This window comes from Lepisosteus platostomus, chromosome 7, assembly GCF_059453375.1.
Source record: "Lepisosteus platostomus isolate fLepPlt1 chromosome 7, fLepPlt1.hap1, whole genome shotgun sequence".
Classification (NCBI taxonomy): Eukaryota; Metazoa; Chordata; class Actinopteri; order Semionotiformes; family Lepisosteidae; genus Lepisosteus; species Lepisosteus platostomus.
The window spans coordinates 9756933-9780778 of NC_142617.1; the positions used below are offsets into that span (position 1 = coordinate 9756933).

Genomic DNA, 23846 nt, shown 5'->3' on the forward strand with positions numbered 1-23846 from the left:
ATTATTTTATATTTGTAAATAATAAGTAATAATATTTTCAGTTGTATACTTATTTGTACAGAAGTAATAAAAACGTGTGTGACTGTAGGGAGAAGGCGGGTGATCACACAGACAGAATAAGTAAAGTCCTAAGAATTTTTCAGTTACGGCAAACAATTGAAAACCAAAATGTTCAGACAAACTTTGGTATAACGAACATTTTTTAATGAAGGATCTCATTTAAAAAAATGTTGTTTGTCTAGTGCATTAGTTTGTTTTAAATGATTCTGATGCAATTCGATCAACCCATCAATCGCGATCGTCAGTCTAGCACCTTTTTGAGCTCCGATGGGAGTCTAAAACAGTACTGCAGTCAGTTAAAGGCAAGTGAGTTTATTACATCTCATTTAAGTTTACAAAAATTAACAAATCCCAAATTGGACATGAGAAAGAAGTAAAGTTAAACATTAGTACCTGGTAAAATAAAACACCATATTTTTTTCCCACAATAAATATATGCACATATATGTTACATTAACCTATGTTAACGTAACCTTGTCTCACATTTGAATGGAAATAAAAAAATATTTCAATATATATCGACTTCAGCAACGTATGTTAGAAACGAAGTTCTGCTCACAGTAATACTGGTACAGTAACAGCCATTTTTCACAATTACATTTGGCTTAGCTGCTACATTGTTATAACATCATACAGTAATTCCAGACGACGATTGAGGACAAGTGTACTTCATTCAACGGAGTGCATCACAGTCTCAAGTGAGTTGAAAAGAGAAAGAATATGGTTCCCCTCTTAATAACAAAGCAATACACTGGCCAAAAAAATAAAAAAAACAGAAAACCGCACACAAAATAGTACCATGGATTTAACGAGGAGAGAAGGCGAGTGTCATCTTATACTGTATATCCCATCTTACTTCCTGTTTGACCCTCCTGCACAGCTCATCAAATTGTGTCCAAGGGCCGTGAATAATCCTTACATCCAAATGTATTGTTAAGATTTTCACAAGCTTATTTACTAATTTCTCTTCATTTCTGTTAATTATTGTTAAATTTAATCGGTGGTGCTCTTTCGAATTTAATGATAACTGTCTATAAGACACTGTGAAAAAGTGGGAAGTTCAGTAGGATCACTTGTGTGACAAGTGACCAGGAAATTCACATTTATACAGAGATTCAGTCAATGCATTTCTGCGGGACGCAGCTGAAGTTTATAATGAGAAGCAAAATAGAGTATGTGAGCGTATCTGAAAAATGATATATTAACCTGAGTGTTTCCCCACTGCTCAGTGGAATTAAGCTAAGCTCATATTTGAAACACTGCAATAGATGTCTGAATTAATCAACTTTGGCCAGATAAACACTGTGTATCAAGCCTTTCACATGCAATATATTTTTTTTCAATTTTGGTTATGCTGCCATTCATTTATATACTGTAGTACTTCTAAGCATATGCCAACAATATACAAAGAACACAGAGTATGTCAAAATACGGCAGTGTGTTCTGTTTATCTAATGTTCTATATTGTATCATTCGGGAAATTACAGTTGGTAAGTAACATACTTAATTTGTCAATGCAATGAGGCAGCAATACACACGGCACAAATCAGCAGGTATACCACATACAAGACCTCTCATTATTATTTATCATGTAAAGATCATTTTTAAGCCATTTTGCCTTTTAGTATGTTATTACTTTGAAAGTCCGTTCTGTTACTACACACAAGAAACACAGTTAAAGATAAAATTAAAGGTTGAACCAAGGCCAACTGACTGAGACGTAAACTGCTATGATAGATCAATGTACAGTACCTACACATTTGTGTAGGAAACCAGAATGCTGGTTGTATGGGGAGGACATACAAACTCCATGCAGATACATGTACTGTAGCACCCCAGGAACTGAACCCAGGGCCCAGTGCCACAAGGCAGCACTCTCAAGTCCCAATAGCTTTATTTCATGTAGCACATCTGAATGAAGACAGTCCCGATTCTCACTCATTAGCACTCATTATACCCATTACAAATCCCATTCAGCGTTTTAAGAGAAAAAGAAATATGACAATGAAAATAAATTGACCAGTGAATAATACCAGAAACAAACACTAGAAGACACAGGGGCTACCCCAGATCACTCCATAGGTGTACAAACTAGAAAGCACAGGGGTTACTCAAGACCAGGACTGAGAACCACTGATTTAGTGGTAGTAAATTGTCAGTGGTTTTGTTCTTATATGGAAAATAAAAGAACAGGGAGACACTTTTCAAATCTGATTTTTAAATGAGTTCCATTGCTTACCTAAAATGCTGCTTTCTTTGAATCTTATGTCTCCGATACTTGTTAATGCATGTTCCATTCACTTGCATACAAGACCAAATTAGAACTGCCTGTTTTTGCGTAATCTTTTTCTACCAAGCATTTCCCTTGGATTATGTCATGGAAATCCTGCCAGATTGTAAACAGAGTTCTGTTTTAAATCAGTAGACATGGCCCAGTCAGTGTCAACTGATTTAGACCTTCATAAAAACACTATTTTAATCTCAAAACTGTGAGAAAAATAATGTGGAGTTCCCGTGCAGTAGGTCAGGATGATACAGGTTTAAAGGCAGTAATCTGGGATAGATTTGCATATGCTGTATGGTATCCACCCACATCTTGGTTAGAAAAATCTACTTTATAGCTTCAACTTTTTTATATATTGTCTTGAGAAGAATCTACATATTCATATTTACTGGCTACTATAACTGCCTTTCAGGAACTGATCACATTGATTTTTAAAATAAATATTACAAAAACTGTGACATTTTATTCAGAAAGAAAACGGTATTAATAAAGAAAGTTACAGTTACTGAACAGGCAAATTCACAATCTTCTTTTAAAGTTCTATTTGTCTGTATCATATTATACAAAAGTAATAACATTTTTGTTAGTAAGAGATTTACTTTGGTAGTCTAAATCGTTCAACAACACTTCTTCAATACAAATACCCAAACATTTTTTAGGAGTGTACAATGAAACTAGGTTCATAATAAACTGTATACACACTTACAGTTTTCTTCACAAGCCTAATATTCTCAAGTCAACAGTTCTAAGACCCATGCATTTTTGTGCATTGTTGTTCCTTCAACTGGTGAAAAGAAGCTATTTGACAGGCAAGAGATCTGTTTGAGAGACAGGAAGACACCTACTAGGGTTGAATATTGGCTGTCCTTTTAAAGAAACCGACATGAGGTAAAGACTATTTTATGCGGACAGGCAATACGAAACCCAGTCATATGATAACACCTTATTGTTGTGAGCTCCTGAGAGCTCGCAAAGACATTCTTTTTATTTTTTTGAGGTTTTGTCTCGTTTGGTGCTGATCTTGTCCATCAGCAGCTTGGTGCCCTCTCTGAATTTCTGCTGGGTGAAGTAGAAGAGAATGGGGTCCAGCACACTGTTCATACTGGCAAAGGGGCGAGTGCACTTGTAAATGATTGAGTACCGCTCCCGCATCCCGCAGGCCACATCTGTTAAGGCCCGGATAATCAGGTACATGGTCTTGGTCAAGTGGAAGGGGAAGAAGCTGATGGCAAACACCACCACCACGATGACAATCATCCGGATGGCCTTGTCCTTCTTCTCCCGTACCGCCAGGCCGGTCATGTGGTTGGTCTGGCAAAGGATCCTGGTCATGCAACAGTAGCAGACGACGATGGCCAGGAAGGGAATGACGAAGCCGATGAAGGTGAGGGCCATGCCGTAGGGGAAGTACTGAGCCGACCGGGAGGGCTCGCTCAGATCGTAGCACACCGTCCTGTTCCTCTGAATGCCGGTAGTGGCGAAGTGGAACGTGGGCGCACAGATGACCACGACGATCATCCACACCGCTCCACAGACCACCCAGGCAAACTTCCTGCCCCCCTTTTTGTGCCACTGGGCAAGGGGGTAGCAGATCCCGAAGTACCTTTGGAAACTCAGGCAGGTGAGGAACATGATGCTGCCGTGCAGGTTGCTGTAGAACTGGAAGCGCACAAACTTGCAGGTGTACTCTCCGAAGGGCCAGTAGTCGTGCTGGGCGTAGTTATAAATGAGCAGGGGGAGGGAGCAGACGTACAGGAGGTCCGCAATGGCCAGGTTCAGCATGTAGATCCTGGAGCGGGTCAGCACTTTCCGCGACCTCCAGATCTGAACGATGACTGTGAAGTTCAAGGGCAGCCCCAGGATGAAGACCACGCTGTAGACCAGAGGCAGGAGGATCCGCTTGAAGTCCTCATTGTAGGTGCAGGAGGGGCTTCTGGAGACTGTAACGTTCTCCATAGGATTTCCTGGGCAGACGTCCGAGTTACTGTGGGCAGGTTCTGTGCCGAGTTACATTCTGCAAGCCAAAATGAAAGAATCAGAGAACACAAGAACAACCTTGTTAACAACACTGAACAGGAATACCTTTTCTTTCTGTATAAACACTTTTTTTTTCCCCGTTTCACAACGCACACCGAACAGCAAAGATTAACCACAAGCCTCCGCTATGAAATTTCTGCAGGACCCTCCGTTGTGAAAGGGGATTCTGCAATGTAATTGTGGGGTATTGTCAAATCAAAAATGATCCCAACTGCTAGATATTTTGGTGTGATTTTATCTACAGAGGCATTAAATGATAAGGAGGTCATAAGGGCCACAGAACAGAATAAAATTGTTATTCAGTACTTCAGTTATTCAGTGTCATAAAGTCACAGATAAAGAGTATGTACAATAACCACAAGCCTTTATTACGAACATGTAAGAAATGGCAGACAGTGTGCCAGGAAATATAAGAATTCAATTGCTTCCCACAGAGACTCGAAGGACTCAAAGCAGGAAATAATTACTGCAGCAAGCCAACACAATCTCACACAGACAGGACAAAAGGGAATGGCGCTTGAAGGTTAATATAAAACAGCACATGATATGATGGATTGTGTTACTGATTATCTACCCAAAGTATGACACAGTAATTGAAAAACTATATGTAGTGTAAGTACTTAGGCCTATATTTTTATATCAGTATAAATGCACAGCTATTTAAAAACAATAAGAGACTGGTTTTAAACAATTGGCAGTTGTTACAGTATAAATCACAAGTTTTTATGGATAACAGTTGTCTGCTACAGTTTATGTGTTTGTGTGATAGTAATACATAATTAGCAACTCTTTTAATAAAGGTGAGAGACATTACTGGGTCAGGGATATTTCATTTAAGTGTCACTTTAAAAGTAGTTGTTTGAGGATGTCAGTTCATTTTATCCTCACTGAGCATGTTTAGTGATGTTTAGTGATGTTTAGCTGAAAATTTACATTGCATTTTAAATCCATGATCTTCAAATTTTTTTCTTAAGGAATTCTGAAAGGGCAAATGGAGATACTGTAAGTAAGGAGCTCCATCACAGAAATATGGCTGAAGCCTAGAATGACTACTATTATTTATCCAGACATTTTCCCAAATTTTATTTGGTCTTCATTTTAAAAAGCCACAGGAAAATTAAGTGCTCTTTAAACGGTTTTTTCTCGATTTACGAGCATACCGATTAACTACAGAACATAAAAATGACAATGCTACACAAAAAATATGGAAATAAATAAATACAAGACATTTGTGACTTATTCAGGATGAAGGGTTAATATTTTGTCTTCTAAACCTGAGGACTCAGTCCAGCAGAGACGGGAAAGTTGCTTCAATGTGCTTTTGTCTCACATTTCCCAAGTACTTATAGCAAATTAACAGACTATTCTGAACTCTGTGGATTCAGTCCTATCGTTGCAGCTTCTAAAGATAAATTGAGAGAATTGAAATGTAATTCAGTTTAAAAATCTGATTGTCTTTAAAAAACCCTTTGTCACCAGAGGGCGCAGTGAGCGCGCCTTTTTACTTAAGTTCGTAAATGAAACACAATTGCATTAAACTTCCAGTAGAAGACTTGACAAAAAGAGAAAGTCAAAACTACGGTGCTTCACAAAAATCGTACTTAATGTTTACAAAATAATTTATGCTTTCATTATACTACACAAACTTCACACCACACCATATCAAACCAGCTACCTTTGTCGGGTTTGTATGGTTCTCTATAACGGCTTCTTTTAACCAACGAGAAACCGCATCTGAAATGAAAAAATACAGCCGTCAGTGCCCATTAATTTTAAGTGTTGGTGTTAATTTTAACTCCCCTTCGATAAGAAATGTTTAATTTACATTAACCAGGCAAGTTTGGCCGGACTTGTGTCCAAGGCCTGATGATGTGTACTTTATACAAGGATAAAATAGTCCACATTTCAGCAACAACATGTTTGTTGTGGTCTTCCCCCCTTTATAAAGAAAAGAGAGCCAGAGTAAAAAAAAAACTCCTCCACACTAGATTAGTTTTGCCCTAATTTAATACATGTTCAGTAAGTTTAAACCCATCTGCAGGCACCGGCTTTGCCATTTATAACGTCGGCAATACGAGCATATGGTGAAAGCCACACAAAAACACCAGTAATAGCTGAAACCACCCTGGCAAAAACATGTTGGCTGTAAACGCACCGAGCTGACATCTAAACAAATCTAACACATCGTACCCAGAAATGAGTACGGAGAGGAATTTTCAGCATTGTGAAGGGTAAACGAGCAGATGGCGGCAAACAGTTTCCTGGATACAAGTGCTTTCCCCAGCTTCATCAGCCTGTGAGTTTTCTTTCACTGCCTCGGGAAGCTTGTTTGAGTAGGGCAGAAAAGGACCTGTTGAGCTGAGCGATTCATTATCCTCCTGTGCGGCTATTTGAACTGTCTCAAGCTCATGTACTGTATTACTTGGCGCATTCTGCTTGCAGACCAAATCCTGAGACATAACTTAATTTGCATTTACTACCAGACCTACAGTAAACACTGTTATAGTCTTCCCAAGTATTGTTCCTCATACATACAGTGTAAAAACAGGACAAAAAAACACATTTAAGTACTTAGTTAAGTAGTTGTATGCAGAATTACTCTCTTCAGAATGGTTTTCCTCTATCCCTTTGACTAAACGTTTTTTCTGGAATGCAGAACAAGCCTTTTCATCCGTCTAGGCAAGCCTGGAAAGATGAGTGTTTCCTGGGGTTGAAACGAGAACGTCATTATTAAAGAAAGAGTGAGCCGGTCACGTTCTGCACTCAAAGAACGATAAAACACAAGTATAAAAAAACATGTAAAAAAGCCTGAGCCTAAAAAATCCTAAAGAGCCCAAATAAGAAGGAAGAAGGTACATTGTAACTCAGAATTTGTTTTACACCTGCTCCAACTGTTCTGCCACTTGAGTAAGCCTGTGAGAATAACTACAGTATGGAGCACCAGTGGAGCAGAAATGGTCAGTGATCTACAGAGACAAATATTTCCCATCACCCCTACACAACTGCAACGCCTTTCTTAACAACAATTCCAGTGAACCAAACTCCTTTTGAGAAGATTTTGAGGCACTAAACAATGGTGGCTTTATACCCTCTGCGGAATTGCTGATTATGATGGAAGAGGTCCCCAGTGCCTGAGGAACCAGCTGAATACAAACTGGACAAGGTAAATAGCCTCTGCTTGTTGGAGGATATTTCATTCCCTCCTCCATGGAAGAATACGTTCTTACTGTGCAAAACAATATACTAAAAGGAGCAATTGGACAGTAAGGGTAAGGAAACACATGAGCTCTGAAAGTGCTAATTAACTCTGTTAATTAATTAGCTATTACATTTCTTTTGGAAGTGGTATAAAATAAATATTTAACCAAAGACATTAATTAGTGTAGAATGTTTTATTTTACAAATGGTGAAGTATTAGCTAAAGGTGAAGCATACTATAAGTACAGTATACTATATTGAGGGTGCTCATACAGTCTGATTTTGATAACATCCTGATGTGGTGCAGACAGCACCAAGAAAACTGCCTTTCTTCACTCATAAGGAAACCTGCAACAAAGCATCCACGGCCAGGAAGCAGATTTCTGCAAACAGCAGAAAACAAAGAAGTGAAAAAAATATAAAGGATGCAGCTGAATTCTTTCTTTTGAATTGAAGCTCTTGCACAAAGCAGGTGCTTTAAAAACCACCACCTGTGGAAGGAAAAAAAAAAAGCTTTTGCCAGTTTTCGATGATTGGAAAAGGCTCACAACTGACAGCCCCTGCTTAAAATGTGTTTTGTTCATTTCGCATAATTTATTACGAATAAATAGATCTCTGTATGTGTAAAGAGACAATAATGATCACATTTCATAATAATTAATATAATTTATACACAGTAGTAGCACTTTTCATCCCAAAGAACCACAGAATGTTCTACACTTACTTATTAGAGGCAGCCTTGAAATGCAGCCTCACCCTGGTGATGCACAACAGTGATTGTGCACCAGCAGCTACTGAACACAGCAGACCAGGTAGAGACGTGTGAATCAGGTGTGACAAAGTTATTACTAGTTTTCCAGCTTTGTATCCCATTTTAAATGACCCTTATGGATTAACCTTATATATTTTTTTTGTTTCAAGAAATGTTCTAAATCCTACAGTCATGGTCACCCTGCTTTTATTTCTTGGGCGGGTTAGAGAAGAAAACGCTAACAACTTAAAGACATGAAATTCATTGCCTTATGTCTCAAGATAATTAGCTCAACCACAGAACTTCAACCACTGTATAGTCTGGATTTTGTGCAATTGCTGGGAAACCAAGTACAGACTTGAACTCAGCTTGTTTTTCATTAACATGAGTTTTGAAAGTTAAAGTACTACCCTTACATTTATAAACAGCGACTTGCTCTATCTTTGTTTCACCTTAAAATCAGTGGTTTTGTGATCATTATGGATGTAGCAACTACACAATTTTCCCTCTATTGAATTTAACAGAAGAATTTCTCAGAAGACTCAGCTCACAGAAAGCCTACTAAACTACTTTATATTGAACCTAAGTTGCAAATCTATCATTATAGATGATAAAGTGGGTCCTTTTAAGTATAAAATAATATTGTCTGCATACAGTAAATGAGGATATCAGATTTACCTAACACTTCTGCAATATTTTTGCTGGAGACAAAAGTCAACCCAATATAGAACTTTGTTGGCCCCCCTTTATAACTGGAAGAGGTTGGGATACAAATCTAATTTTACACACAGCAGACAGTTTTCTTAGTAATTCTGAAACAATGCAAAGAAGTTTATATGAAGACCAGTACTGTGCAACCTTATCAGGACTGATACACAGACTCAAAAGGATTAGGTAAATCAGCTCAGATAAATCAAGTCTGATTCGTACTGAGTGCTGGTATGGTATCACAGAGAACATTAAAGGCTGCACAAAATGAGAACCAGACTGGATACAATTTCAGCCAGAATTTTCTTCCATGATTTTCAAAACCCAAGGCAAAATGGATATACTGGGTGTACAGTATGTGTATAAACGTTAGGGTCTGATTTATCACCATAACTACTAAAAAGAAAGCAGAATAAGGGCAGCCTTCCTATTTGCTGGGATTTCAGCTGTTTTAAAAGAGAGATGTATAGGTAGACCACATACAGTATAAGATGAAAAGCAATAATAATAACTCTACACCACTCAGCTGACTTATTTCTGTGTGCCTTACACAGTTCATTGAGTACTCCTGATTCACTAAATGGCTGTTTTGCAAAACTCCACGGACTTTGAGGTGGACCACTTTGTAATCAAATCATTCAGCAATAATGTTAATTATCCAGTTGACTTGTCAAACACGAGAAGCATTAGTGACATGTTCAACAAATTAAAAAAACATGTTTTATCCGTCACATTATTTTATTAAGTAATTTTAACTGGTAAGTGAGGGGGTAATTGTTTGTCCTCCATGAACTTATTTTGCCTTCAAATTTTCTTAATGTGAAGAAAGATTAGAATAGTGATGGTTGTAGTACCTTACATTTTAGAACTTTGTGATAACTTGTGTGCTTTGATGTCTAATCTGCGTGAAGGAAAATCTTCCAGTGGGATCTTTAGAAGCCCCAGCAGTTCACTGGGCTTTATTCTTTCTCTTAATTAAAGTTGACAGCATGGAGTCAAACAAAGAGCTGTCATATAAGTTATTATATATTTCCCCTTTTAATTCTATTTGTAATTGATCCATGCCTCAAAAATGTGTTTCCCAAAGATGATGATCTCATAAATTGCTGTCTACAATGACACAGGCATAGAAACCGCACAACAAGGGCAGTTTGAACTTTTTTGAATGTTTCAGATTTATTTCAACAATAAAGTGAAGCAAATGTAAAAATTATATCCCACATAATTTGCAGCCTGTTTTGGTAACGCTGCCTGAGAGCCAAAGGCTGTTCCGATTTGTGTGTGCCCCTCGCCCCCTATTTTTGTGAGTACAGGGCCTGACTGATGTGTGTGCTGACACGACAACCAGCCTGCTTGTCACTTCAGAAGCAGGCAGGCGATGAAGACATTTGCCAAGACCCAGAACCTCTGCTTCCTTCAAAGAGTCAGTGGGAGATACAGCCAAGATACTGATCCTGAGCCCTAACGTCCACACTTCCAGACTCCTAAACGAGGTTCAGTTCCCTCTGGATTACTAACAGAAACAGACAAGATAAGTCACTACTAATCCAACGGAATGTGTAACAAAAACATGGTTGTCTTACTTATTAGATAGCTGTATTAAAAGCCAGTCACAGACGGGTCTTTCAGCATGAACAGAAATCGTTGTCCTTCCTTAGTGTTTGTCACATTTCAAGTACATGTGAATGAAGAGTTTCGTCCAAGATGGGGATGGAGATTGGACTCTCCCTATATTTTCCTTCAGATCCTACGCTATGCAGATCTGCTGCTTTTGATTGCTTTTGAAGTTTTGCCCAATATCATTGCCACATTTCAGCAAAGTTTATTTTTCTTCTAATTTCTAGAATGTGGAATTTAGAGCTAATTTAGAGCTAATGCAGTGTGATCAGACAAGGAAAAGAATTCTGCTTTTTTAAACTGATTTCTTGTTCTTTGCCTCCAGCTCTCAGTTGTTAATGCGCTTCACCTTAGTAATGTAGCTTCTGAGAAGACGCCCTTTATAGAGACGGCAGAGTTGAGATTGACAAGGCCCTCATAACATCTTCAAAATCATTCAGATTGCTTGAAGTCAGATTGCTTTGAGATTTAGCATATCCCAAAACTTATTATGAAAAATGCCTTTTCCTCCTGAAAATCTTAAAATCTTTCCTGTCTAAACATTTTTGCTTGTTAAATTGTTAATGGGAAAAAAAGAACGTGCACTCGGGTTTCCATTTTTGGAAGTGTTACAGAAGCTTTTTTGCAAAAACTGACTGGATGTGTCACGCCCAGTACACCTCGAGGGCACTCTACGTCTCTCCTGTTCCTAGTTCCCTGTGATTACTCTTGTCTTTCTGGTGTGTCTTGTTGTGTAACCTATTAACTTCCTGCTTCTGCTCTGCTCCTCGCTCAGCATTGAGGTTCGGATGTCCTGAAACCCGCCTAGCACCAGGTCACCCCACGTCCGCTACCTGAGGGCATAGGTTTCTATACGGTATTTCCTGAACAGCTGAGCCCGGGCTAACTCTTGCCACTACGCATAGGGTCTTTTTCACTCTCCTGCCATTCCACGGTTTGTCCCTTCTGACATCTGTGACAGAATGCTGAGCTTACTCTAGACCCCGCGAGCGTTTTTTTTATTTTTGTTTCCTGGTTTTTGGGTGTTTTTTTTCTTTCTCCTGGTTCTGAGCTTCCATGCCCCCTGCCCTCCCTCTCTGTTGTGGGTTATTTCTTTTACGTGTTGTTTGTTCCCCTGTTCCGTCAGGGTTTATATTTGTTGCATGTTTTGTCTCGGGCTCCCACGGCCCCTGCTGCTGTCTCTGTCTCTGTCCCGGACTCCCATGCCCACTGCTGCTGTCTTTGTCTCTGTCCCGGGCTCCCACGCCCCATGCCGCTGTCTCTGTCTCTGTCCCGGGCTCCCATGCCCACTGCTGCTGTCTCTGTCTCTGTCCCAGGCTCCCACGTCCCCTGCTGCTGTCTCTGTCTCTGTCCCGGGCTCCCACACCCCGTGCTGCTGTCTCTGTCCCGGGCTCCAGTGCCCACTGCCGCTGTCTCTGTCTCTGTCCCGGGCTCCCACGCTCGCTGCTGCTGTCTCCATCTCTGTCCCGGGCTCCCACGCCCCCTGGTCTGGCTTCCAGGCCCTTATGTGTTATTTGTTCCCCTGTTCCGTCAGGGTTTATTTTCGTTGTTCGTGACTTTTTGCTTGGGTCTGGGTTTGTTTTGTCTTGTTCCTCCAGAGCCCAGTCCAGCCCACCCCCCACACCCCCCTGCCTTCCTCTACTCAATAAAGGTTTTTTACCCCGGAGGAGGGGGTAGCTCTCAGCCATGGACTCCCGGAGGTTTCCTTTCAGTTAAATGAGGTTTTTCCTCCCCCCAGTGCTGTGCACACCTAGAGGGCACTCTACTTCTCTCCTGTTCCTAGTTCCCTGTGATTATTCTTGTCTTTCTGGTGTGTCTTGTTGTGTAGCCTATTTATTTCCTGCTTCTGCTCTGCTCCTCGCTCAGCATTGAGGTTCGGATGTCCTGAAACCCGTCTAGCACCAGGTCGCCCCACATCTGCTACCTGAGGGCATAGGTTTCTATACGGCATTTCCTGAACAGCTGAGCCTGGGCTAACCCCTATCTTGCCACTACGCATAGGGTCTTTTTCACCCTCCTGCCATTCCATGGTTCGTCCCTTCTGACATCTGTGATAGGATGGTAATCTTCACGGATTTGGGGAAACTTTTAAAGATTGGAAATACACCCATACACCAGTCTTGTGGTATACATTGCCTTAAATCCTATTATTCATTTCTCAGCATATGCATGATATTAAATTATATATTATATATGACAGAATATTCATGATGTTATATTCTAATCCTATCTGTTGACCTTATTTATCATGTAAACAATACAGTTATTCTTAGACAAGTGAAGTATCTTCAACAGCGTGGTACTGCCTGAAGGAATATGTTTTAAGCATAACTGAGGTTGGTTCTTTGTGATGGAATCTTGACACAAAGACTTTATCATGATTCAATCTATAGTGCAGTTTAGTCAGCAGACAACAAATGGATTAGAATTTAAAAGCCCGGACAGATTAGTGGGTATTTATTTGGCACATTTACATAAATTACTACTTTGGATTGTATGCTTTTTAATCATATTAACTATATAAATGAATATCCTGTGTCATGTTCCCATTCTTAATTCTTTTACATAATAATTTCTAATAATGTAATAGAGAATACTTAACTTTCAAGACTTGGGAACAGCCCACTAGGGTTTCTGTAGGGTTAAATAATGTAATTAAAAAACAGGCTTCAAATATTACCAGCGTCTACATTTCTTAGATATTTTGACTTAAATGTTTAACATCTGTCCTGGCCTACAGAACCAATGAAAAGAAATCAAGTCATTGATTTACAGCCCTGTCCGCTGTTCGACTGATGCTGCCTTGAATAAATTTAAGACTGGACAAAAACCTGGCAGATGACTTTCAATTTGCATGTGTGAATACAAACATAAACTACAAGATTAGTGATGCAAATTCCTGAGTCTACAGAAGCACAGACCTTGGTATCTATTGTGTGATCTTATTTTCCTACTCTATGTAAAAGAAAAGAATCATACAGTACATCATGTTAAGATATATAATTGAAAATGTAGAATCAATTTGTGTCAAAAATGTGCCAATAAAAAATGCGCATCTTCTTTAAAATATTGAAAACGGCTTTAGTTGCAAAAAAGATACCGCTAGTCTCAAATCAGTCAGAAGGAATTCCCTTCATTTACAGGCTAAGAGAACCGAACATTTTTAGTCTTAAAAAAAAATCTAAAATCCTCAAACAATGTCAAGACAATGGACGTCTTCGTAATCAACAATGAACCAAAAAGCAGAGAATACAAGTCAAAAGGCAAGAGTATTTAAATATTTGAATCTGAGAGCACTTTTCTAAATAAATGGGTTGTGGGTATCTCATAAAAGCTAACGCACATGTAAAAATGCAGATACCCTGGCTAGCAACCAAAATAAGCCCAATGGCCTCTTGTTTGTAACCTTTGTTAAGTTCTTATGAAGGCTGTGCACAGAGGTTCTACTAATTCAGCTCTTTGCATTTGCTGTGATAATTCACTACTTTTAGACGTAAGGGGGTTTGTCTCCTATTTCACAACACCGTCTTTGGGGCTAGTCTTGCTGAAAATAAACGATCGGTGTTCTGTATGCCACAAAACTAGGGTTTGAAAGGCGAGGTTCCAAATAGAGCAGAGACATTAGGGGTCCAATTTGGAAGGCTCTCCACGCTGAGCTCTGTTTCCCTGGGAGCCCCATTCAGATGGGCTGTGACATTCTTCAGTGATCTCGTTTTCATCGCTGTTCTCTGCTGCCAGAGATGCGATTGCTCGCTCTCGCACTCTCTGGGTTCCAATGTGTTTACCAGTTATTTATAAACCTGAATTACATTGAACAACGAGACCTAATTAAATCATATAGGATAAAATCACAGAGAGATTTTAACTGGTTGATAGAAGTTAGTTTAAGGACATAAAACAGTTAATAGGAATTGTATTAAGGTTACAGTGACCTGTTTACTGTGCTGTGTGCAGGTACCATAGCAAATAACATACTACCTTTTAAAAAGAACTTGTCCCCCACCTTTTACTTGATTTGAAATGTAATCCTTTATGTCAGTAACTGAGTTCTAACATAAGTAACACAAGAGTGCAATTAGGATATCAAACGTAAGAGACCCTTGGATTGCAGCGTTTAAAAATACTGGAACATATAAAAACAAGGCAAGGCCATGCATGCTGTGGTAGGAATATTGTTGATTCTTTGTCAGAGGGACAGACATAACGAGCCGAGACAGGAATGGACTCTGCACCAAGATGAAATTTCAAGAGATACTGAATGTGATAATCCCTATGTCACAACAGCATTTGAGCAAATAACGTGATGAAAAACAAATTCTTAAAACAGCACCTGGTTTACTGTTAGGAACTGCTAAAACAAATATGCTTGCTTACTGAATTCACGTGGGTGTGGGCTGTTCAAGGATAGTCTGTAAGAGTCTGCTCTAAAAAAAAAAAACTATTCCAAGATTGTTCTCAAATCTCGGTGTATGGTTGTATACTGAGTAATAGCTCAAGACATTGATGATCAAGACAACTCCTGGATCGCTCCATGCTTTTGAAATGCGTGATATGGGAATGTATTTTCAGGAGTATTGGCTGTGCTTAAAGGAAAAATTAAAAAATAATAATATGGTAAAAAATACTATTGTTAAAAATGGAGCGCAAACTACGAATGAATAGATAGCAATGTATTATAGTGTATCAACGAAGCTTTAGAACAGCACTGAACAGGTATTTGAAGTTCGAGTTTGCTGTGGATCTTTTTTGAATGACACAAGATATGAAACTGTCGGCGCATTTTGTCTGTCTTAGCGAGAAAGCTAACCTATAAAGCACTATTTTTTCCTTTTTATAAAAAAAAACAAAAGTTTAATTTCGTTTTCTACGTTTTTTTATATTTTGATTTTATCAAAAAAGCCCGCACAGTCGATTTTATACCTAAATGCAGCGGTTTGTTGAGCTCAGATGAGGAAGAACTATACAGAAAGTACAGGTCTGAAGTATACAGTTTATAGATAACAAGCACCGCAAAGAAGAACTTCGAAGTACAGTAGCTGTCTTCTAAATACGTCCTGACCCTACTTTTCCCTTGGGAATTACTTTCACCTTCACCTGAGCTTGAAATTGTACTATTAGCAGCGTGAACGATACATATGCGACCGTTGCCCTTTTTTTAGAATAGCAAGGGTTAATCTGCCTTTTTACAGTGTATCTGTTGGTATTTAAAAGCGATTTCTTTAACAAAAGAAATCTGCTGTTTTACTCTTCTAGCAGAAAATAGTGTGCATCATATTTTAATTAATTAGCGCCAATTCCTTAAATAAATTAATTGTACTTACCTCAAACCTCGAAAAAATATAATTTTCATCCTTTTCCACCGTACTATTGAAAAGATCCAGATTGTTTGTATGCACTAAAGTTAGGGCACGATAAAAGTGCTACATCATGTTTTTATCCCGAAGGAAAAACAAACATCTAGCTGCGCCTAGTAGCAATTTGCAATTTCCATGCGTTTTCTTTTGGTGGATTGATTTCAGTGAACTGCTGTTCGGCTCCCACACATCATAAATCTTCCCCTTTCTTGTCTAACATTTGCGCAGCGAAGAAAGCAGTCGTCTGCGCCCGCTGACTGCTTGCTCAATACTTCAGAAGGTACAGTAGTTGTCACGTCGCTTGCGGTTACTGCCGCTGCATACTAATTTACTAACAGACCAAAGGAAGACTGGATTGATGGAAATCGTCTTCATATATAAATCATAAACAGTTTTCCGAGTACTGTACCACGTTTACCGTTAGGGGATACACGGTTCCACGGTGCTGGCCCTCATCCAATGAAGTATTGTGTTGAGGTGAGCCTGTATAGTAAATACTGTATCTTTCATATATAATTCTTAATCCTTGGTCAAGTGCCATAGCCGTTTAATATCAATAAGCGAATGACTTAATTTAATAAAACCCCTTTAATGTCACTGAATCATTAAAAAAGTTTTTTTGTCGGGTGTTTGGGTGTACTGTATGTGGAGGGGGTGTTATCCAAATCAATGTGAAGAAATGGGTTCATATAGAATAGGGTTTAGTGTACTACTCATTAGATAAGAAATATTCTTCTTCTAGTGACACCAAGACAGCTGATAAGGACTTGATTTAAAAAATCAAAAAAGTTTTTTAATCAATTAAAAAAGTGGCTTTAGGAAAAGTAGGAAACAGCTATTGTACATGTGAAAAAATATTTTGTTCTAGAGTTTATTTTTTCTGTCAATTTAAAAGATTCCAGTGAGTTTTCAAAGAATATTAATGTACTCTATTAACATTTGATACGGACTGTTGAAAGGTTTTTCAACAAATCTAGAATCTAGAATATCTAGAAATAAGCAAAAATAATAAACAGCACTTTATACAGCACATTTAAGAAATAGAGCTGGAACTGACTTGAGAATCTGGTCTTCAGATTTCAGAGTCCATATCAAGGTTTTCAGTGTGAAGAAAGTAAACAGATAGCCAGTTTTCTTTCTTGGTAACTTTCAATGTCGTCATAGCTGATACCCTAGCAGTTTTCAAGAAACTGGAAGAGATCTTCAGACTAGTCAGCGAGCTAGATAGGCCAGATGATCTCCTACTATGTCCTTGACACAGAGTTCCCATATTTGTTGCTTTGAATTTGCTTTGATCTTATGTTTTAGGCATATCACCAAGATGATGACACTAGTTAGTGAGCAACCCAGGTTTCCTTTACATAGATTAGGAACCTATTGACTCATAAGTAACAAGATAATTGCCTTTGATAACATTAGGAGCTTTTTTCAGTGTGAATGCCTACTGATTGTACTGATGACAACGCAGTGATTCTGTTTGTATGAAAGTTTTAATTACAGGAAGATCACTGTTATCTCGGATTAATTCATTAATATGTTTGTGAGGGCCCTACTGACAAACACATGAAGTTCCCCGTTTTGATATGAAACTCACAGCAGGAAGCAGAGAGCAGGGACATTACACAGCACAGATTATGATAATCTCACTAGCAGTAACACTGCAATTTAAGAATCAGTTTAATATCCCTCACGAAAATCTGTAGACTGCAAAAGAGATACAATATGCCCAAATGTTAAAAATAAACAATTTGTACTCTGTGTAAAATCGACCATTTTTAGTAACATAATATTTTATCGTTGTATGATTAAATGATAAATATCCCTTCGAAATTATGCGAGTCTGAAATCAATCCAGGAATTGATCAGAATTTTATAACACAATTCAATGAAATAAAGATCAATATAGCATACCTAAAGACTTATTCCTACTCTGTACAGACTCATTCCTGTTTCGTAATTATTTAAACGATACGGCCATTCCAGATGTACACTTTAGCCTCCCCATATGCCCCAATTAATAAAGGAAATGAAAGTCCTCCTCATGTAAAAGAAGAACCACATTTCCCCCATAGAGCTGCAATTATGATAAAGAAACTTAAGCGAATCATTTCAGTTTCACTTCTCGAAGGAAGGTAAAAATCTAAGGTTATATGACAAACAATTCTGCACATATTATTTTTTTTCAGCGATGTGGGCGTAGATACACGTACTGTACCCTAATTTTCCAGTTCGGTAATACACACACGTGGTTCAGTCTTCAAGTAGCGTGTTTCAGCCCTTGTTCAGACAACACAAGCCGGCAGGAATGGCACCTAAATACCAACATGAGAGACTGATTCTAAGGAATCTACTCCAACACATGTCAGTTCTCATTTACCCTGTTATGCATCTCTCTGGTAATTTTACACACGAGGTGCATATTAAATAACTTGAATGCCTAGTGGAGGATGCAAAAAGCAATAAAAAACTTTTAATATATTTTTTCTCACAGTTTGTGTTATGATAATATCTTACTTGCTCTTTGACCTAAGTATTTCCCTTGTAAAAGGAAAATTTAGTGTATGTAATAGGAAACAGCCTATTAAGGGTACCGAATCGGCCATTAGCACTGAATCAGTGAATCAGTGGTTTCATGGCTGAGTGAAGTAAGCAATTGTTCCAGGTTTGTTATAAATTAAGTTATTGAATTTCACAATAGTGCACTATAATGTAGGACTACTTAACTCATCATAACACTCTGGAGCTCATTTTAGGTGTATTTATTCCATATTGTTGGTCTTTGAGGCACTGTATTGTAATTCTGGTAAATTAAAAGCATTGATCTATCAAATCAATATACTATACTGTTGCTATGATTTCATAATCAGAAAGCGCACAATCCGACCTCCCAAATATTATCTTATCCTCAGGCTGTCATTCACTAATGGATCTAAAGCTCCAATAGATTGTGTGCTTAAATACATTTTTAGAGATAGGTATATTGGCTTTTGCACTTATTCTGTGTTTTTTTAAGATGTTAATTCCCTAATTTTAGGAGTGGACAAGAATATCTGATTTTAAACTATAGTAGTATCTCTGCACTGTAATCACATTGGTCTGTAAATCTGTAACTGTTGGATCTTGAAGAAAAGATCTGGGTTTTTGTTTTGCATCCGCATTAGAAAAATAAAAACACCACCAACGTCTCTTCACTGCCTGTTGTTTGTTGCCCAAAAATTAAAAGAGCAAACAATTGTTTTGCTCTCTGAGATACAACTCTCTGAGACACAGAGACACAAAACAATTTTAATTGTAGCTGTTTGGGATTCAGAAGATAAAGCCGAGAAGTACTGTAGGTTTTTGACTTTGGTCTATTTCAGTGATATCCACTGTCAAATCATTTTTTTACTTTCACTGCCTGTTCATTGGGCTTTGTGGGTAATGGTTTGAAGCAATGGTTTTGAGAGCAGTTAGAATTTGTGGACTTCTATTTTTTATTACAATGTGGCATCGCCGAGATTAGAGTAAATCAATTTTTTTCTGAACAGGCACTTCCATGCAGTTTTACAGGGATGGATTCAGTCCAGAAGGTCACAATGGCTCTGTTTATTTTATTTGTGGGAATCTGGAAACCTTTGCAAAGTGGTGTCAACGTGCTTTCTTTTTCTGTCTGTCTTGCCTTTCAGCAATTGATATATGGAAACCAACAGTCGAACACTTGGTCTCACTTGGTGGAGCTGTAGTCTTCCTAGGATCTCTCTTCAATGACAATAAGTCTTTACAGTGTTTTTTCCTGCCAAATGAGCAATTGTGAAAATAGCCTGTTATATATCAACGTTCTGGATACCACAGTGTTGAACTGGACAATGAACAGTGACATTTATTGACCACATCTCAAAGGCTCAATTTAATTTTAGTGATGGAGTGCTACAGCGAGCGATTTGGGGATAAATTGATAGTGGTGGAGGAAGATTTATATTACACTGACTCATTTAATAAAAATGAAAAAAATAATTGTGCCAACAAGCCTGGTAATAAAAAGACAGCCTGCATGGTTTCTTTATGTGGTGGAAAAAAGAAATCACATACATTTTTATATGGAGCAAAAGTTCAGGCTGTCCAGTTCCAAGTCAGTAGTCTTAAGTCCTTGTTAATAAAAACAAAGCTTTTGACTTTGCCTTCTCCTGTGGTGTTCCTTATCTACACATTACTGCAACTTAAAGAAATTGCAGCTCTATTATGCGGTAAAAAGTTAAACAGTGAACATTATATATATATATCTGTGAAATTAGGAGCAATAGTTGTATGAAGATTAATCTATTTAGGTTAGACATTACAGTAACGTATTTCATAAGACAGTTCATTAAAAAGCTTCTCTTTTCATCTGCACTTGGGCATAAAATAACTCTATATTCTATAGTTCTAACCTCTAGTGTTACAATAAAACAAAATTATCCAATACTTGGAAAACCCTAAATTATACAATTACACGTATACTGAATATATGTATATACATATTATAAAATATAGGAACAAGTAAATGTTTATTCCATGCTGAAAAGAAAAGAGAAAGAATGTTTCAGCTGTGATGCCTTCTTCAGGTGTGAAGAAGGCTCCACAGCCGAAAAATTGTGTCTGGAATAAATCTTTACCTGTTCCTTTGCGGACTACACATGCTGACACAGGTACCTACGTGAACTTCTATTTTGAAATACATACGTATATAAAGGCCCTTAGAATGTTGCTGGGAGAAATGTCTGGATGTGAGATTGTTCAGGACATTCGTGGTAAATCCAGCCACCACAACAGTGCTGATAGGAGGCATCTTTGGCCGACCCAGGTTGAAAAGATTACAGAAACTAGATTAGAAAGAGAAGGCATGTGAAAAGTGACCTCTGCAAGGCAAAAGCAACAGCTGCTAATACAGAAGACCCCTAAACCAGATTACATTCCCAAGGTATTCCCCCAGAGGTACTGGTGCCCAATGCAGGTGTCTCATCAATGGTAAGATCAACTACTGTGCACACATCAACATGGGTGGTAGACACCTTGACTATGAAAAAGAGTGATTTTTCTTCCGGTGAAACATTTGGCAATGGCAGTATTAGTAAGTATAAGAGAAATCTCAAAACATTCACAGAGGTCAGTTTAAGGGAATAATATTGTTTTAGTGGTGGGAGCACCGCCACCCAGTGGGACCCGTTAATGCTGACATTATGAGTTTGTTTGTTGCTTGTAGTGACTGTTGCGATCTAGCATTGGCCTGACAAAATTCTGAGAGCCATGCATGCTTTCTGAATTTTTCAGGATCTCCAACATTAGTGTCGTCCCGTAATCTTTCATTCCTGCACCGCAAGAATCATTGACATTTTCCATTTCACCATTTCACCTGGGATTAACATCATATTCAGCTTCTCCATCTTGCTGCAAAAACCTTGACCCATTTGAATGACTATGAGAGGTCTTGTTTGTTTGGCGTGTAGTCCTTGATGATTGGAAGAGCATCAAGACATGTATCTCACCTAGGACTTCATTTGTAGTATCTGTCTTGCATCCTCCTCCATGGCTGCTAATCTGCACCCTTGCAGCAGCTCCCTAATTCATTCCATACACTACTGAAGGGGGTTTTGGCCATCGGATAGACTGCCACGCCCTCAGCTAGGCAAGACACACCAAATACTTTCTATATAGTTCATCCTTCTATCAGATTCATTAGGATCTAAACAAACTACTGAAAAAATTGTTTTCTTACCTGAAGTAATCTTCAGCTACATTCCAAAATCCAGTCAAAAAATATTCATTTTGTTCCCCTTTCTGTAGTTGCAAAGTCTAATGCTGGGTTTGCATCGTTTGAAAATGAATAGCAAAGTTTTGTGTTGGGTTTCGAAGTTAGCTTTCTGTAACCAATTTGCATTTTGAGGAGGTTAATCCAGCCCTTCCAGAATAGCAGCATCTGACCTCATAGTTCAAAGCACTTCAGTGCCACATTAGAAACCACATGCTCTCCATATGTAAATAACCAGACAGAGAAAGAAAAGTTCTGGGTGCCAAATAAAATATCACTCAAATATTTACCGATTGCCTAAACTTCAATTGTAAGACCAAGAAGCATATTCAGACTTCAGCACTAAAATAATTTGTGGATAAAAGACTATGGCTCTGCTGTGTACATTCCCTATTTGTTTTGAGGCGTTCACTTCAATAAGTGTAGAAAAACAATTTTATCTGGAAACTGTTGGCACCGGTTAAATATACACTACTGAAAAACCGGCTGAAGTTGTTACAGGATGAAACAAGAACGTATTTCGTAGTTTACTTACCTCATTAATGGATTTTTAAAATTTCAAGAATTGATTAATGACATCTTGTAAGGTCTGTAGGTTCACAATCATCTGAGCTTCATAAGCTTTAACAAGCATAATATTATTGTAACGCTTACGGCCGACAGGCGCTGTGTAAGAGCCGGCGTACCAGAGCGGGTGACGTCACCGCCCTTCCCTGTGATAGCACGACCACAGCTACTGGGCTGTAGAGAGATCTCTCTTTAGCTCACGGGGCTAGGTCGCTGCAGAGAGACGCGGAAGTCCCGGGTTCGAGCCCCGGACGGTGCAGGGGCCGACCAGATGCGGCAAGGGCGCCCGCCTGAGCCCCCGTTGCGTTACATTATTAAGTTATCATAAGCTTTAATAAGCACTAAATAACCCAATATGTCTGCATATCTGTTCTGTTCTTTTTAATGTGGATCCTCAGTTTACACTTTCTATTGATATTGTTGGTACAAGTTCAGGTGAAAAATAATGAAAGAAAATAAGAGCTGCCTGTCGTATGCTGCAGAGTCACAACAAACAGATGTGTGAAAGAAACAATCCGTTCCCTGTCAGCACTGGAAATCTCTTGTGCACGCCTTCACATCTGTAAACATCTGGATGTGGTATTGTCGTGTGACACCAACATTATGTTTTAATCTGAAAAACGAACGGGACAGTGCAAATGCGAACGGTAACAGAATCCAACACTAACAAAGGCTGTGCGGATCTTTTACAACATTCATTAGAAAGGCTGATCATCCATTCCTTTGATGAGTTACATTCCCCCTGCTCATAGCTCATGCAAGCAGAGAGCTATAGTACTGTCTTGCCGCTATGTGGAATGTGATCCCTAATTTTGGCAGGCCAGTAAAAAGCAGTCATTAACCATAAGATATTTGGTATTATATGGTATCTGCAGTATACAACGTATTGAATGCATATCTTTTAAATCGCTTCTTCCTTGTAGAGTTCAATGTGTCATGAACACTGCGGTTTGGTAAGGGGTGATCTGCATTTCTCACATATTCTTCTGTGGTGTAATTATTGTACCTTTCTAACAAACTGAAATTAAAAACACACTGAAGCAAAGTTGCAACCAAAACAATAAACGAGTCAAAACCTTGTTGAGATAATCATGCATTCTAAATCCACATCAGTTGTATTTTTGACAGTGTGTGGAGTGCGTTTTGGTCTGTACAGTACATTAGGTGCTGTTCTCTACCAATGCCCAGGAGTTTGGTTACTCTCGGATGTGTCTGTTATAGCAGTAATCAATGCTCAAAAAGATAATGATGACTGTGAAGAAGACTAAGGAATTAGATGGGGTCTGTTGTTTCTTTTTCTTGAGTTTGGTTGAGATATTTACTGTACGTGATATTTAGGGCCATGACTCAGCCTCTATCTCTACATTTCCTTTTCCTTGGCTAAGTACTTATTTAATCTTTCTTTCTCTTTTTCGTTTTGACTAGAACATTCTAATGTGCATTGTGTATCTGTGTGAAGTGTGTGTGGTCTGTTTTGTAATGTGAGTGCTTTTGTGTTTTTTCCCC

The 23846-nt window shown here is 38.6% G+C and overlaps 1 protein-coding gene across 4 annotated transcripts; it reads right to left on the reverse strand.

Moving 5' to 3' along the window:
- Positions 1–356: 356 nt before the first annotated feature.
- p2ry6 (pyrimidinergic receptor P2Y6) lies at positions 357–21899 on the reverse strand. 4 transcript variants are annotated; one of them, XM_088639126.1, is made up of 3 exons: positions 21741–21899; positions 20708–20847; positions 357–4358 (listed from the first exon to the last, which is right to left on the reverse strand). In XM_088639126.1, the coding sequence occupies exon 3, from the start codon at positions 4298–4300 to the stop codon at positions 3329–3331; it is 972 nt and encodes a 323-aa protein (XP_088495252.1). In that variant the 5' UTR covers positions 4301–4358; positions 20708–20847; positions 21741–21899; the 3' UTR covers positions 357–3328. The 4 variants fall into 4 exon arrangements, with proteins under 4 accessions (XP_088495252.1, XP_088495253.1, XP_088495254.1 ...); XM_088639127.1 differs by lacking the exons at positions 20708–20847; positions 21741–21899 and adding exons at positions 6057–6115; positions 15977–16290; XM_088639128.1 differs by lacking the exon at positions 20708–20847.
- Between the last annotated feature and the right edge of the window lie 1947 nt (positions 21900–23846).

Excerpts from the sequence above, each read along its gene's own strand:
- p2ry6 (XM_088639128.1), bottom strand. The coding sequence starts at position 4,300 with ATGGAGAACGTTACAGTCTCCAGAAGCCCCTCCTGCACCTACAATGAG.